Genomic DNA, 17,684 nt, shown 5'->3' on the forward strand with positions numbered 1-17,684 from the left:
CTATCCTCGCATATCTAATGCCTGCAATATTCTAAAACTAGTCCCTGTTCTCATGTGAATCTTCATCAAGCAAAGGGGAATGCTTTTCCATAAGCCAACACTTATGACCACAAACAAAGCTAGGATATCTAGCTTTATGAAATAATACCAAGATTTAATATCTCTCAGAGAATATAACCTTCAATAAAGGAAAGATAGAGGACAGGTGTTTCACATCTCTTGCTGTCTTGTGCATCATTCATCTGAACTGTCTACTCTGACCTCTAATCTAGTCACCAATCACCATTTATCAGGGAGTGGGCTCCAGGACCCCACTGATAACAAAATTCATGGATGCTTAAACTTCCTATAGAAAGCTGGATATTTTCATATAACCTATGCATAGCCTATTGAATACTTTCCATACTCTTGACCACTTATACTAATATAAAATGTTGTATTGTTTCAGAAATAATGACAATAAAGAAATCTATACATAGTCACATTTTTTCCTGTTGAGTATTTTGATTTTTATATATTTTGATTTTATTTATTTGAGAGAAAGAAAAGAAACAGAGAGAGAGAGAGAGAGAGAATGGGCATGCCAGGGCCTCCAGCCCTGCAAATGAATGCCACATGCATGGACCACATTGTATGTCTGGCTTACATGGTCCTGGGGAGTTAAACCTGGGTCCTTTGGCTTTGCAGGCAAGCACCTTAAATGCTAAGTTATCTCTCCAGCTCCTTGCTGAGTATTTTGAATCTATGGTTTGTTGGAGTCACGGATGAAGAGACTATGTACATCAGAAGGCTGACTATGCTTTTGTTACCTTCATTCTTAGGAGTATATACCAATGAATGGCTAAAAAGAAAGACTATAACAAGTGTTGTCTAGGATGTTCTGAAAGTGGAAATCTCATACACTAATAGTAGGAAAATAAGATGGTGAATCCACATTGTAAAAGAATTGGCAGTGTTCTTTAAAGTTAAGCATAGATTTGCCACATGTATCAGGACTTTCATTTGTAGGCAGATATACAAAAAAATGTGAAAAAGTAAGCCAAATAATGACATCCTAGTAATGACACTGTTCAACTGCTACTGTTTTAATCAAGTGAGAAGAACTTCTATTAGAAGTAACAAAGCAACACCAGGCACACCTTGACTCCAATTAATAGAAATTAAACATCACTTCAATTATATTCTAGAAAGAAGTAACTTCAATCTGATCATGAGGGAAAAAAAATCAAACTAACTAAATTAAGGAAAATTCTACAAAAATATTGGCCTGAGCTATTCAAAAGCATTACTGTTAGCCAGGCGTGGTGGCGCATGCCTTTAATCACAGCACTTGGGAGGCAGAGGTAGGAGGATTGCTGAGAGTTCGAGGCCACCCTGAGACTATATAGTGAGTACCAGGTCAGCCTAGACTAGCGTGTGACCCTACCTCAAAACAACAACAACAACAACAAAAAAGCACTACTGTTATTATACACACTAGACAACTAAGAACTGATGCATCTGTCTTAGAGATGTGATAGCTGAAGGTCAATGTGATGTAACAGGGACCACTGGCAAATGTTATTAGTTTTAGTTAACATTATATCACTGTTAATTTCCTACTATCATAGGTAGCTATCACAGATGATAGTCTGTATCAGTCTGCTTCAGCCACCATCACAAAACACCATAGATTAGGTGGCTTAGGCAGTAAAAATCTATTTCTTACACCTCAGGAACTGGATGTGAGAGACCAAGTTATGGTAAAACTGCTTTTCCTGGCTGCCTTGTGACTGAGTTCTCATGTGGCACTAAGAATTGCACAAGTTCTCTGGTCTTTTCTTACAGGGGTCCTAATGACATCATGGGGGCCATACTCTCATAATCTCATATAAACCTAACAACCAAAGGCCCTATTTTTAACTACTATCACATTGGGGGTTAGGCTTTGCCATATAAAATTTTTGTTTTGTTTTTTAAAGGTTTTACTTTGAGTTTATTTATTTATTTGAGAGAGAGAGAGAAATGGGCATGCCAGGGTCTCTAGCTACTGCAAATGAACTCTAGACCCATGTGCCACTATGTACATCTGGCTTATGTGGGAATCAAACCTGGTTCCTTAGGCTTCACAGGCAAGTGCTTTAACCACTAAGCCATCTCTCCAGCCCTTGTTATGCTTTGTTCATTTAATTTTGAAGATATAGCCCATGCTGGACTTGAATATGTTATATAGCTAAAGATGAACTTGAACTATTTTTTTTAAACAATTTATTTATTTGAAAGAGAAAGAGAGGAGGGAACGAAGCAGATACAGAGAGGAAAAGTGTGTCAAGACTTCTAGCCACTGCAAATGAACTCCAGATGCATGTGCCACCTTGTGGGTACTGGGTAATTGGACATGGGTCCTTTGACTTTGCAGGCAAGTGCCTTAATTGTTAAGCCATATCTCCAGTCCAGACCATGAAATTGTGATCTTCAGGCATCCACTTCTCAAACTGATGGTATTATAGGTATGTACCATTGTCACTTGGCTCAACATACAAAGTTTTAGGAGCTATACTTCAGTCCATAGTGATGTCTTGTTGAAAACTTTAAGGTGGAAACAAATCAGAGAAAGAAAAAAAAAAAAAAAAAAAACAGGCACTCAAATGCACAAAAAAATCTTCCAAACAAATATACTGAAGTTACTTTCTATTGTCTGATTCATATAGACCATTTCCCATGACCAAAAGTTTCCTTCAAAAGTGGAAACAGGGCTGGAGAGATGGCTTAGCGGTTAAGGCACATGCCTGCGAAGCCTAAGGACCCAGGTTCAATTCTCCAGGTCCCACGTAAGGCAGATGCACATGGTGACACATGAGTCTGGAGTTCATTTGCAGTGGCTAGAGGTGCATGCGCTCTCCCCCACCCCATTTTAAATAAATAAATGAATAAAATTCTTTTTTAAAAAGAGTGGAAACAGAGTGAAACATCTGTTTCTTACTTCACATAATCTGTCCTTCTGGACATAAAAGACTTACTAATTACCACATTTATCTCCATGTCAATGTTAAAAGATAAATAAACAAGGTCAAACTCTACAAGTTCTCTGAAAAGAGCATTTCACTTCTTCATTACAAAAGAGATGATACAAGATAGCTTAGCAATAGCAGAAGTCAGAGCTCACTACATGTCATGATTCCATTTTTCTTTCTTAGTTCATTTTTCTTCCAGTATGACTTTTTCAGTATTTAGTAAATGAACTTTAAAGTTTGCCAGTAAATTCTTGCTGAACTTACTAGCCACTGTCTCCTCATGATTAATAGTCAAATATCTTTCATCTAAATAGAATTTAAACTTCTTTAAAAAATCATCTTGGGCCAGGCATGGTGACGCACGCCTTTAATCCCAGCACTCGGGAGGCAGAGATAGGAGGATTGCTGAGCATTCAAGGCCACCCTGAGATTACATAGTTAATTACAGGTCAGTCTGGACCAGAGTGACACCCTACCTCAAAAAGCTAAATACATATATATATATATCATCTTGCGCTGGAGAGATGGCTCAGCTGTTAAGGCACTTGCCAACAAAGCCCAAGGAGCCAGGTTCTATTCCTCAATTCCCACTTAAGCAGATACACATGGTAGCACATGTATTTGGAGTTCATTTGAAGTGGTTAAAGGCCCTGGTGTGCCCATTCTCTATCTTTCTCTCTCTCATAAATAAATATTTTATAAATTTAAAAAATCATCTTTATATTGAACCTAGGAAGAAGCTTATCCAACCATCGAACACAGGGCCTATGGTTATAGATAAAAACCTATTTTTGTAAGTTAAACCTGAAGAATATATCCTTTCAGTAATATCCTTTTCACTAATAATATTTGCTAAGTGTATACTAATGATTTTTTCATGATAACATTTATTCATTATAATACTGATAAACTGAATCATCAAGATAATTAAAATTATTCTTTTAATCATGCTATATGTAAGTATGCACAAGCCTAAAGTCTTTTCATAACACTATTTCCCAGAACCTATTCTGCAAACTAATAAGCATAAAGGTGAGCAACATGTTTCATAGTCTAGCAAGTTTCTAAGATGCTGAATATATCACAACTAAATTATCTGAGTAGAAAATTATATAGTACTTAACATGCTAAGGTGCATTTTGAATGTCAGTGGTTTATAGCAGCATAGGAATTCTGCTCTTTTCAGGAAGTACCTGTATAGGTGTCCTACATAATAAAAAAAAATGTACAACAAACATGATCCATTAATAGAGCAATACTTGTGTTTCCATTAACCAGTGCCAGAGTAAAAGCTTGATGGTAGCTCAGACAACTAAAGAACAAGGAATGAAGAAAGACAGCTTCTACCTTACCATTGTGCATCCTGGACCATCCATCTCTTTCACAGTCTCTGGCAGAAGATCCATATAAAGTTTCAGGCCTGGGACTTGGGGGATCAACCTAGAGGAAGCAGGATTGCAATGTGAAGAGAGTTTAGATGTTCCCTTCCAGTTATCAGTCTCATGCACTTACAGTCACAGGCCACACAGCAGGTTAATGTGATGGCAACTGTGTGTTCCAAGTTAAGAGTTTAGTTAAATAGTTTACTTGCAGTTTTAAGCAAAAATGAACTCCACAAAAACATAATGAGATACTTTTGCCTATCTAAAAGAATGGATTTAAAGTTAAAGATCTACTACCATACTTCCTAGAATTTGTTTCTATTATGAACTTTTAAAAATCAATTTTCTCTGACTTAGTATTAAAAAAATGCCCACTTGCTGCTTATTTCTTTTTAAATTTATAATAGTACTTGTACGTGTTTATAGATATTAAGAGTCAACAACATTTTCTAGCTAAAAATAAAAAAGTTACAAATATATAAATGCATAAAAAGGATGTGCCTATTCATAAAATCAAATCCTTTTGTGAATCAAACATTATCAAGTGATTAAAAATGTAACTCATAGGATCAAACAAAATATTTTCAAATCACACAAATCAACAATAGCATCCTAGAAACTACTTTGTAAAATGAACAAAAAACAGCTTTTCCAAACAAGATACAAAAATAAGTGAAAAGATGTTCAATACCATTAATCAGAGAAATGCCAATCAAAACCATAACAGTGGGAGTGGGGAGATGGCTCAGTGGGTTAAAGCATTTGCCTTGCCAGGACAAGAGCATAAGAGGCCCAAACTCTTCCTGAGTCCAATTCCCTAGCACATGTACAAATAGGCAGGCATGCCCAAGCATGCCTACAAGCCTAGTCCTGTGGGGAGTAGAGGTAGAAGAATTGCTAGAGCTTGCTGGTCAGCCAGTCTGACTAAAACTGGCAGCTCAAAGTTCAGTGAGACTCTGTCTCAAGGAAAAAAAATGGATGAGTGATAGAATGTGACACCAGATATTGCCCTCACTCCACACATCCACGCACACACATCCACCTCAAGAAAGAAAACCACAACACACCACTACATATCCCTTCATTCTCACTAACAATACTATAGTAAAAATGAAACAGGCAGTCATTGCTTAGTGACAGAGTCCTTGAGCCCTCTCATACAATGCAAGAGATCCTGGACTCCAAATCCCAGCACTACAAAAATAAATAAATAAATAAACTGGAAGCCTGAAAACAAAAGGTGGTTGTTAGACTGTAGAAAAACTTGAACCCTCATACTTTGGTGATGGAATGAAAATGGTGTAGAATGAAAACATGTTGGCAATTCCTCAGGTTAAACATAGAATTACCATATAATAAAGCAACTCTACTCCTAGTTATTTATGCAAAGCTGAAAACAAGTATTCACTCAAAACTTGTTCACAAATTGTTCTTAGAAGCACTATATTTAGTAACCAAAAATGTAAACTACCCAAATATCCATCAACAGACAGATAAACAAAATGTAGCATCTGTTTGTACAATGGAATAGAAATAAGTCATAAACAGAGGGCTGGGGAAGATAATGCAGTGAAGGAAGCACTTGCCATGAAGGCAAGAGGACATGAGCTCAGCACCCATCACAAGTGATGGGTTGGTGTGGCAGCTTTCCTGTAATCCAACACTCAGGAGACAGGATAGTGAAACTAGCCAAATTAGTGAGTGGGAGACACTTTCTCAGTGAAAAAAAAGTGGAAAGTGATTGAGGAAGGCACCTGACTATTACCCTCTGACCTCCACATGCACGTGTAAACACAAGCATATACACCTGCAGACACATGTATAAAAGTACAAATGTGGGCTGGAGGGATGGCTTAGTGGTTAAGGGGTTTGCCTGCAGAGCCAAAGGACCCGGGTTTGATTTCCCAGGACCCATATTAGCCAGATGCACAAGGTGGTGCATGCATATGGAGTTTGTTTGCAGTGGCTGGTGGCCCTGGTGCACCCATTCTCTTTCTCTGACTCTGTAAAATAAGTAAATAAAAATAAATTATTTAAAAGCACACATGAGAGCCAGGCATGGTGGCGCACGCCTTTAATCCCAGCACTCAAGAGGCAGAGGTAGGAAGACTGCCATGAGTTTGAGGCTACCCTGAGACTACAGAGTGAATTTCAGGTCAGCCTGGGCTAGAGTGAGATCCTACCTTGAAAAAAAAAAAAAAGAGTGTAAAAGTACACATGCAAACACACAACACACACATACTAAAAAGAAAAAAATATAAGAAATGTTGGCAAGGTTGCACAGCAATGAGAACTCTCACATACTGCTGGTAGGAATGTATTTTGGCTCAGTTACTACTCAAGTAAGTTTGAAAGTTCCTCATAAAACTAAAAATTGAACAAACACAAGCAAGACACACACAACAAACACCTGAAGACAAGTGCATGCAACATCAATGAACCCCCCCAAAGGTTATGCTAAGATAAAATAGGCCAAACACAAAAAGCCAAATTTATAGCTCTACTTGTATGAAAAGAGAGAATGGCCAAATTTATAGAAAAATGAGTGGTTTCTAGGACTGGGAAAGTTGGAATAAGGAATGATAATGCAAAGTTCTACTTAGGACATCTAAAAAGGTCTCATATAAGATAGGTGTGTTGGAGACGAGGAGATGAGCCCTGAACAGATCTTTGCCCTGAAATAACCTCTGCCCTGAGATAACTTCTGCCCTGAGCAACTTCCAACCTTTCCTCATCCCCCCACCCTGCCATACCTAACTGATTCCATCCCCTCACCCCGCCACACCTAACTAATTAACATCCTGCCTGGTGACTGCAGAGACCTGAGAACTATACCGTGAATTCTTGGAATAACTGCAAACTGTCCTAGGCCAAAGGCCAAGAAGATTCTGTAACTTTCCACCACCTGCCTCCTCAAGCGCCCCCCCTTTCACCCAAGACCCTAACCCTAACCCTTAAAAAGGCCGCTGTGGCTCAATAAAATTGGACTCTTGACAAGTGTACATTTGCTTGAGTCTCTTCCTCTCTCTCGCCCATCTTATTTCAGGATGGGGTCCTCCTCGCCCCCACGAATAACGAGGTCCCGTGGGTCGGGACATAGGTGTACATCACTGTGAATATATGCTTAATTCTACTGAAATGACCACTTGAATAGTTAAACTGGTCAGTTTTATGTTATATGTATTTTACCACAAAAGATCCTATTGTGCATACATTTCTTTAAAAATATTTTATTTGCTGGGCGTGGTGGCACATGCCTTTAATCCCAGAACTCGGGAGGCAGAGGTAGGAGGACTGCCATGAGTTCGAGGCCACCCTGAGACTCCATAGTGAATTCCAGGTCAGCCTGGGCTAGAGTAAGACCCTACCTCAAAAAACCAAAAAAAATATGTATGTGTGTGTATATGTATGTGTGTGTGTGCATATATGTATATATATATATATATTAGTTATTTACTTATATGGGAGAAAGAGGCACAGAGAAAGAGACAGAATGGGCACATCAGGGCCTCCAGCCACTGCAAATGTACTCCAGATGCATGTGAGCCCTTGTGCATCTGGCTTATGTGGGTCCTGGAGAATCGAGCCAGGCAGGATCCTTTGGCTTTGCAAGCAAGTGCCTTAACCACTAAGCCATCTCTCCAGGCCCCTGTGCATACATTTTTTTAAAAGACTGCTTAACTCTTTTAGGATGATTACATCAATGTGTTCAGAAGCCTGCTAATTGATATTACAGAACCACTTCCTATTTTTAAGAAACTCTCTCATACAATGCACTATTCATTATCCCAAAATGTTAACATTATGCATATGTGTATACTAAAATATGCCTTATTTCCAACTTTACAAATGCTTCTAAAAGTATGAATCATTTGCAGAGGGATCTAATCTTCCAAAACTCAATTCCTATTCAAAAATATAAATAATTTCCTAAGTGTAGGCTTTGAAGTATGTACTTTTGTTAACAGAAAATCAGTGGGGAAAAGGTTTTAAATAAATTACAAAGTTTGTGATTTTGAAAAGTGATATGAAAAGTAATAATGAGCACTTTGAGAACAGTCATTTTCTGAATGTTAGTCATTTTTTTAATATTGTTATAGCTAACCTCCATAATGCTTGCTTGTTTTTATATACAGGGGGAGGGGGAGGGGGAAGGGAGGGAGGGAGGGAGGAGGGAAGGAGGGAGGGAGGGAGGGAGGGAGGAGGGAGGGAAGGAAGGAGGGAGGGAAGGAAGGAGGAGGGAAGGAAGGAGGAGGGAAGGAAGGAGGAGGGAAGGAAGGAGGGAAGGAAGGAGGGAGGGAAGGAAGGAGGGAGGGAAGGAGAGAAGGAAGGAAGGAGAAAGAAAGAGAGAGAGAAAAAGAAAGAAAGAGAGAGAGAAAGAGAGAGAAAGAAAGAGAGAGAAAGAGAGCGAGGGAAAGAGAAAGAGAGAGAAAGAAAGAGAGAGAAAGAAAGAGAGAGAGAAAGAAAGAGAGAGAGAGAAAGAAAGACCATGACCAGAACTTATAATCAAATTCTACAGAAAAATATAATCATAACCTTAATAAAATATCACCATTTATATGTATATTACACCTTAGTTTGTATAATTAAAAAGTGATACTTTAGCTTAAAGGAATAAAGAATTCATAGGCAAAATAAAAAATACAACGGGCACATCAAACAGCTTTAAAAAGGTATTACAGGGCTGGTGAGATGATTCAGCAGTTTAGGCACTTGCCTGCAAAGTGTGACAACCTGGGTTTGATTCCCCAATAACTACGTAAAGCCAGACACACAAAGTGGCCATGCATCTGGAGTTCATAAACCGAGGGTAGATGCCCTGATGTGGCCATTATTTGTATCTGTATCTCTCTTTCTCTTTCTCTCTCTCTGCTTACAAACAAAAAATATTTTTTAAAAAGGGTATCATAAACAAATTCAAAAGGTGCATGTTCAAAGTTATTTGACTGTCAATGGAGCAAATTCTAAATCTAAAATGTGTTATTTTTATAATTTAGAAAAAATAAAAATATTACATTCAAATATTTTATGTATATTCAAAAGTACTCTTGCTTCTGCTTCTACAGGCAAATGCAGATCTATAGATTTAAATCTTGAAAAATATATAAATATGTAAAACAGTATTTTATAAATTTGAAAACTTTTGGTAAATAAATACTTTTAGATAAATATTCATGAAATGTGAAGCTTCACACATTCCTTTGTTAAACATTATACTTGGTCATATGGACACAAGCTCTAAACTTCAACCATAATTATGAGGTTTCTACATGGGAAAATGAGGACAAGGCTATACTTAATTCTTTTCACTTACAAAGAAAGGTCTTCTCTTATAAAACCAGCAAATAATGATTTGCTTCAAAGAGTCATTATTCAAAGCTTTTCCAGGAGACCTACTTTCAAAGTACACCTATATTCCATTATACTCTTTAAAAGGCTAGAATGGGCTCTTTTTCATGAAGTACATTTGTTTCACTTTTAAAATTCTCCTTTTCTACTTTAGCATTAATATCAATTACAACCAAGTTGGATTTGTAGAGTATTATGCTGCCCACTGCATGAGGAAAAAGGAAATGGGTACTTAAGAGTTAATGCATCAGTCACAAATGGGACTTGATCTCTGTTTGCTTTAGTCTGAAAAGAGCATGTTCTTTGTTCTAAGTTAATTTTCCATTTTTGGCTCCAGGCTAAGAGATCAAGAAAGAAAATTATTATTATACCCTAGAAACTAAAATATGTTTCAAAATAATATTTTAGTGGCAGGACAGATTTGATCACTTTGAGATGGAGACACTTAAGAGAGTACATACATGTCTGATCACAAATGGAGGTTTATCTGTTTCCTTTTTGAATTCATAAGGTCCTAGATTTAAATGGGCCAGCCGCCGTCTGGTGTCTTCAGATAGCTCACACATCCGTCTTTTTGTATAGGGAGATGGAGAATGTGATTTTGAAGAAATTGTAGGCTGTTCGTAGCTTTTTGCATTTATGCAGTATTTACTTCTCTCAGGTGACTTGGATTTTTTCTTTTGTGATCTGGATGTTCTGTTTTGCAATCTGCCGTGGGATTTTTCAGCTGGAGCTGAATGGTAAGGAAATTTATCCTAAACATAAAGAAAAAAATTAACATAGAAGACTTTTAAATTCTCCAGATAAAAAAATTAATTAATTAATTAAGGAATACAAAAGCTATGGTAGCCAAATAACAGTAGTTCTTTCAATCTGTGCTGATACTATGGGAAGTCAAATCCATATTCTTCTAGGAAACTCTTGTTATAGTAGTTAATGAAGATTTTTGTATCAAACATTCTTTGTAAGTATAACAAAGCCTTCCTGAAAATTAAAGCCTAATACTTAATCATCTAAAAAACACTTAAGAAACAAAGTCACAAAAATGATTTCTCAGCATACTAAAAAATAATGCAAACATTTATTATTTATATGTGAATACTCAATTTCCTATACAATTTAAGGGGTTATATTTAACATTGTTTTAAAAATATACATACCTAATAGGGCATAATCATGTATGTCTGTGGTACTAGGTGGGAGGTTAAGGCAGTAAGAGTATACAGTTTGAGGCTAGCCTGGGTAAGAAGAGAACCTTGTCTCAAAACAACAACAACAAAAAAGACAGAAAAATACATCTCGTTGTGAAATCAGTTTGAAGAAAATTATAAAAATAAGTCTCGCTTATTGAGTTATAATTATATATCATGTATAACATGAAAATCTGAAGAATATCTTGATAAATATTTTAGCAAGAGGTATTACTTGAGTTATGTAAAAGATTAGGATTATAAGATCTAATTGTAACTTTACAATTCAATGACAATCATACCATATTTATGTTTCCATATTTTTATAAAAATAAGGGTGTTTGAAAGAGTACAACTCTAATAATTGTTACTCTTTCTTCTTATAAACTAGCTAGCAGTCTGAGTATTTTAAGGTTAAAAAATATAGTTGAGCCAGGCACAAGGCATAGGATTAGATAGTGACTTGGGAGGCTGAGGAAGAAAGACTTCTAGAGCATAGGAGTTTGAAGCCAGGCTAGGGAACATAGCGAGACTTATCTAAAATGCAAACAACCTTAATGGCTATAATTTTGCTGTGTTGTTGCAATAAAAATTTATTCAAAAAGAATTTTCCTACTAGATGCCTTAATAATTGAATTACAAGTGAGTAATGTAATTTTTCTCATATTACTAGAGTTATAGAAGCTTTTCAATTTGGGGAAATGAACAGTTGATAATTTTTGTCTTCCTTTAGGAAAAAAACCATCACTCTTACTTCACTTTCCTCTCTTAACTCGTCCTCCTGCATGCTAGGATTGTCTAAGTGAATAAACTACAAATATGAATCAAAGGTAGAAAATTAGAAGCTAATTCTTAAGTCAATGGTAGATAGGAAAGGATAAATGGTTTTCTAATTAGAACAACTAACCTATATTTCAAACAGACCCAAAGTATCACATTATTTTCTTCTATAGTTTTGATAGGCTCCTAGGACCTTATCTCAAAGACTTCAGTAATTTGAAATTTTTCTTTTTATCAGTATCCACCTCTATGACATCACATTGACTCTCAGAAGTAAGAAATTCTAGAACCACAAAGGATCTTTGAGGTTTACTAATATACTAAAGCAGTGGACCCTCTTTCTATGCATATGAATTTCGCTTCTGTGCAGATCCAAGCCATCAACAACTCTGCCAATTTCTTAATCAGCCAAAATCTTTTTTCCCCCACATATTTCTTTTACTTTCACTCAGTCTATTCCTTAACTTCATCATCTCAATTTCTAGACCTCTTTTCAGTTCTGGTTTTCAGATACAACAACACTCCTAACAGTGCATCTCAATGATGCTTAAAATTACTTTTTCCCCCATACCATACTAAGCAGCCAACTCCATCCTTTAAATTGTGTTTCTGAAAGCTGCATTCTTCTGGAAGTTATAAACTATACAGTACCTACACAAAGACATGTGTTAACCTGCTCATGTAACTCAAACCTAAAAGAATGGCTGTGATTTCATTTACAAAATGACTGTAAGTTTCCTTTCTCTAGCTGCATCTATGGATCTTTCCCCTCTCTAGAGAACTCTAGATTTGACTATGTAACTTCCTCTGACAGCCAGGTCACTTTTGCAGATAAGATTTTATTTATTTTTATTTTATTTTTTTTCTCAAGTTTTATTAACATTTTCCATGATTATAAAAAATATCCCATGGTAATACCCTCCCTCCCCCCACTTTCCCTTTGAAATTCCATTCTCCATCATATTCCCTCCCCATCTCAATCAGTCTCTCTTTTATTTTGATGTCATGATCTTTTCCTCCTCTTATTATAGTCTTGTGTAGGTAGTGTCAGGCACTATGAGGTCATGGATATCCAGGCCATTTTATGTGTGGAGGGAGCACATTGTAAGGAGCCCTACCTTCCTTTGGTTCTTATATTCTTTCTACCACCTCTTCTACATTAGACCCTGAGCCTTGGAAGGTGTGATCCAGATGAGATTTTTAAATGGCTATCCTCTCTTACTCCTCAGAATCTCTCCTCAGCATATGGATGAGTGACAGCCTGCTGGGTGGTACATCTTATACCATCTCCCTAGCTCCTTCCACTCACATTTCTGCCAACTGCAGAAACCATACTTGATCGTCAATCCCAGGCGGCCCATCCACCCACATACCTAGAAATGCACTAGCCAAAAAGAAAAATTACTTCCCCACCCCCGCCATAATAATCATGGCAATATGCTCAGTTTTTCAGTCTATTAACTTGTTGACAAAACCTTAAATTTGAAAATAATGTACAAACATGTTTATAAATTAAAATAATCTTATGAAGTTTGTTTTACTAATCTCAAAAATCAAGTTTTCAAGCTACCTTATAGCCATGAAAATCTGAATTGTAACTAATATTCATTTAGACAAAAGTAAATTTATCACCTTTTTCAAAAAACATTTTTAGGGCTAGAGGGATGATTCAGCAATTAAATACACTTCCTGTGTAAGCATGAGGGTCTGAGGGGACCTGACACTACAAAGTTGTGTGTGTTTGTAGGTGTATCAGTCTCTTGCCTCTGCAAGCAAATTCTACATATGCCACCCTTTGCATCTGGCTTTACCTGGGTGCTGGGGAAATTGAACCTGGGTCAGCAGGCTTTGTAAACAAGCATCTTCAACCACTGAGCAATCTTCCCAGCCCTATTACCTTCTTAAATAAGATCAAAGACTGTAATGTAAAATGAAATATGGCACTGTATCTAGCTTACATTAGAATATTATATCTTACACTAACTGTTATGTCATATATCACCCCTAATTATCTAATTGAAAAATATCATTATTAAAGTAGAGGAAAAAATTTTATATATGACATGACAGGTAATTATATTTATTCTCTCATCTTCATGACAGCCTTATGAGGAGTAGGAGTTCAGATATGTTTCTGAAGTATATTTTCTTTAGTTTCCCTTCCTTCCTTTTTCTCCTCCTCTTCTCCTTTACCTTCTTTTCTTCCTATCTTTCTGTCTCTATCTCTATGTGAATGAAATTGAAATCAGGGCCTCATGCATACTGGGGAAAGTACTCTACTACCAAGTTACACATAGAGCCCTACAATATATTTTCTTAAACACTACCTGATAGCAAAACCTATTCTCTTAGCCTCTGTTCAATAGAGATCAAATGACAAACACTAAAATTCTAAACAAAATTTTTTTTAAAGTCAGTCCTAGGGAAAATACTTTCAACAGTTTGCAAATGTGTAAAGTGTACAACAAAAACCCAGTCAGTAAATCATCTCTTCATTTGGCAAGCATGATTGTTAGATCTCCAACAGACATGTTTAAAAGATAAATAACTGAGCTGGGCGTGGTGGTGCATGCCTTTAATCTCAGGATTTAGGAGGCAGAGGTAGGAGGATCACCATGAGTTCAAGGCCACCCTGAGACTACATAGTGAATTCCAGGTCAGTCTGGACTAGAGTGAGACCCTACCATAAAAAAAAAAATAATAATAATAACTGAAGACCAACTCTAAAATATGAAACATCTCACTAAACAAAATAAAAACGTTTCCTTTATTAGTTCTATAACTACATTTTACCTTTAAGTCACAGGTATTCTTAGAAAATTTACTTGAAAACTAATAATACAGCAAATTAGCATTCTACTCCATCCATGGCAGGTCCAGTCCTACCATGTTGAGTCTTCTAGGCTCTCTGAATTCCTGGCTTTTCATCAGACAGGTTATATCCTTATGAGGCAACTACACATGGGTGATGCCAGGACCTGTTAGATAATCTCTGGACAAGTATCTTGTCCAATACAAGACCACCAAGGCTGACCATAGGTCCAGTTTGCGTAGTGAAGGCAATCTTCATAAGCACAGAATATATTTATAAGGCTGGACTATCCAAACTTCCTTAGATCTAACAGGACCTGTACAGTCACCAAACTGAGCAACTGTCTCTTAAAAATTAGACACATTACAGCCTGAGCTAGAGTGAGACACTACCTCGAAAAATAAAATAAAATAGACACATTCAAGAAGCCACACTTAATAAACTAAGTTTCCCACTCTGAGAACCTATCACATTTGCCAAAAGATATTGTAGTAATCATAACTTCTACAACAATCTAGGTTTCTGGGGTTCTTTAATTCAACATTCTTTTTTAGAAGTCTGACTTTCATTCTCATGAAAAATAAAAGTCCATGAAGTAAAATGAGTAAATAAACAGCTTGAAACTATATGGAAACCTCCATCATGTGTACTGAGCTTTTTTCATCCTCATATTTAAGATATAATTAAGCTGTTAAATACCTCTGTTAACTACTTTACTTAAACAAAGATTGAACAAAAAAGTAAAAGAAAAAAGCTGCAGACAAAACAAAGTGATATACTATGGCAAGTGGCCATAAGTCTGAATAACTTAGGATATTAATTAGATTAAATAATTGTAACCTGAGTGCGGCACTTCTTGGAACTTATCAGACATTCAGTAATCACTGAGGTTGTAGAAAATTCCAGCTTTGGAGCAATTCCCTGGGAGAGTAAAAAAAAATGGAGGGTTACTATCAGACATTTAAAAATAGATCATCATTATTAACAATAAAAATTTATAATTAGTATTGACAATATGATCTAAAGGAACATCACTTGTCAAAGTTAGATACTTCATTTGTTAAAGACAACATATTAACGCTAAATATTAGCAAGAAACAGTTTTATTGTGATTGGGTGAGATGAAGCCAACTGGCATTGACAAGAATAATCTTTAAAGTCAACTAGCTATAAACCTTCATGGCACCTATCAAATAGCTGTACACTATAATTTATATTACTGTTTGGTCAAACAGCTGTATACCATAACCTAGTTAAATTGACAAATAAAATGAAATCATACCATCTCAAATATCAATGCCTTTAGAAAGTCTAAGATGAAATTCACTTTGTTCAGTTCAAATCAATAAACATTTATTAAGTTCATGAAGATACTGTGCTAAGAGTAAAATTTAAAGATGCAAAAGTCACTGATTCTGTTTTTAAGATATCTATAGTCTAGGGAGAAAATATCATTATCATCATCATCACTGCCATCATTATATCCACAACAAATATTTATAATCTGCATGTACCAAGCATTGCTCTAATCACTTGCAAGGTAATGTTCATCTACCTACAAATCCTATGATATCTATGTGTTACTATGTTTTGTCCCAAGGTTACAAAGCAAATTTGTAATAACACCAGGATTTAATTCCAGAAATGGGCTGAACCCTTCTGACAGTAGGGGTTGAGAACAGGCTGGAACTCTCAGATGATTGCTCAGAATCACAAGAATTCTGAAGAGTGAACTGTAGCTTGCCAGGGCAGCAAATGACTAATTGGTATACTTCTACTTATATTTAAATATAATTACTGATATGGCTGAATTTATACCTGCCATTTTGCTGTCTAGTTTCATAATGATCCATGTCTCTCAAATTCCTCTGGTCTTTCTAAAAGTCACACTTGTGTATGCACAGCTATGGTGTCATCCAATAAACTGGCAAGATTTCTAACCCTCTGAACTTGGTGTGGGTAGGTTATGGAAGAGGTCAGGGAATACATCTACCAACACTGGACTTGCAGTTGGTGGGCTAGAAAATATATCTACCAACTCTGGGCTTGCAGTGTGTGGGCTAGGGAATATATCTTCCAGGGTTGCAAGGCATGGGCTAAGGAATGTATCCAAAGTGCAGCCAGCATTCTTGGCTTTGCCCCCTCGGTACAAGGAGTTTCAGTCAGCCAGGAAAAGGCAGAGTACTTCTCTCCATCCTCTAATTCCCTTACTTCTAGGATCTTCTGATAACTTCCTGGCAGGTGTGCTACTCATCCCAATCAGAACAACAGTGGGTCTGACATAACTGTGTGGTTTCTTCATCTGCCTCCAACTGAATCTACCATGTTCCTCTAGAAAACTCAAACTAGTTATCCCAGTCTTAAATTAATTCTAATCCCTCTAGCACCACCATGAGCAAAGGTGCTGCTTCCTTGTGCCCAGGTTCACACTCATAAAGTTATAGTTCTCACTGAGCAGGTAGGCGATGGGGGCATCCTAGGCAAGAAAACCACAAATTACTTCCACATTTGCCCAACTTTTGCCATTTTCAAGCCTGAAAACTTCATTTGTCTTGCCACACTCGTCAATCAGTATTCAGAGCCCTAAAGTTGCTTATGACAACTTTGTCCAGTTTGATACTCATTTTATATAGACAGAACTGTCAAATACGTCAAAGTGGCATTTCTGGAAGTCCTAAATCTATTTATTTTTTGTCTTAGTAAGCAAATACCTCCAAGTGCATGCAGACATAACTGAGTTAAGTGATGAAATACAGATTGCTGGTCATGGTCCACACACTGGAGTTGTCATCTTGGCATAACACAGCATTTAAAATCACTTTAAAGGGACCACACTTAAAATATGATGCTTTTCATTGTAAGCATACACAAGTTTCTTACAATATTCTTTGAAGACCTTTATAGTATAAAAGCTGACTAATAGACACGAACATATCCTGCCCAAAAATATTGTCAGACTTAGTACTTTAGTCAACTTTTAAGTTTCCAGTAAGGTGAGCTTGCTGTTTCATTGGATACAGTGTATCATAAACCTAGACCTACAGAGAAACCTACTCACTTCCCTATACTGCCTCATTATTCTAGTGTTTTACATAATTTATTTAAAAACTGTCCAGTGAGTTCAATCCAGAAAATGGTTACATTTCCTCCTGTGAAACAACATGGGCATCTCTTGGTT

General features: G+C 36.6%; 1 protein-coding gene across 4 annotated transcripts in view; it reads right to left on the minus strand.

Moving 5' to 3' along the window:
• The window catches only part of Spata6 (spermatogenesis associated 6), a 147,653-nt gene that overhangs the window by 66,829 nt on the left and 63,140 nt on the right, over nt 1–17,684 (minus strand). For all 4 annotated transcript variants that reach the window (XM_045150889.1, XM_004663247.2, XM_004663245.2 and 1 more), the window contains 3 exons: nt 15,347–15,427; nt 10,186–10,479; nt 4,346–4,433 (listed from right to left, as the gene is read on the minus strand). In XM_045150889.1, the coding sequence (XP_045006824.1) occupies nt 4,346–4,433; nt 10,186–10,479; nt 15,347–15,427 (463 nt within the window). The remainder of the gene's footprint in view (nt 1–4,345; nt 4,434–10,185; nt 10,480–15,346; nt 15,428–17,684) is intronic.

Source organism: Jaculus jaculus, chromosome 5, assembly GCF_020740685.1.
Source record: "Jaculus jaculus isolate mJacJac1 chromosome 5, mJacJac1.mat.Y.cur, whole genome shotgun sequence".
Classification (NCBI taxonomy): domain Eukaryota; kingdom Metazoa; phylum Chordata; class Mammalia; order Rodentia; family Dipodidae; genus Jaculus; species Jaculus jaculus.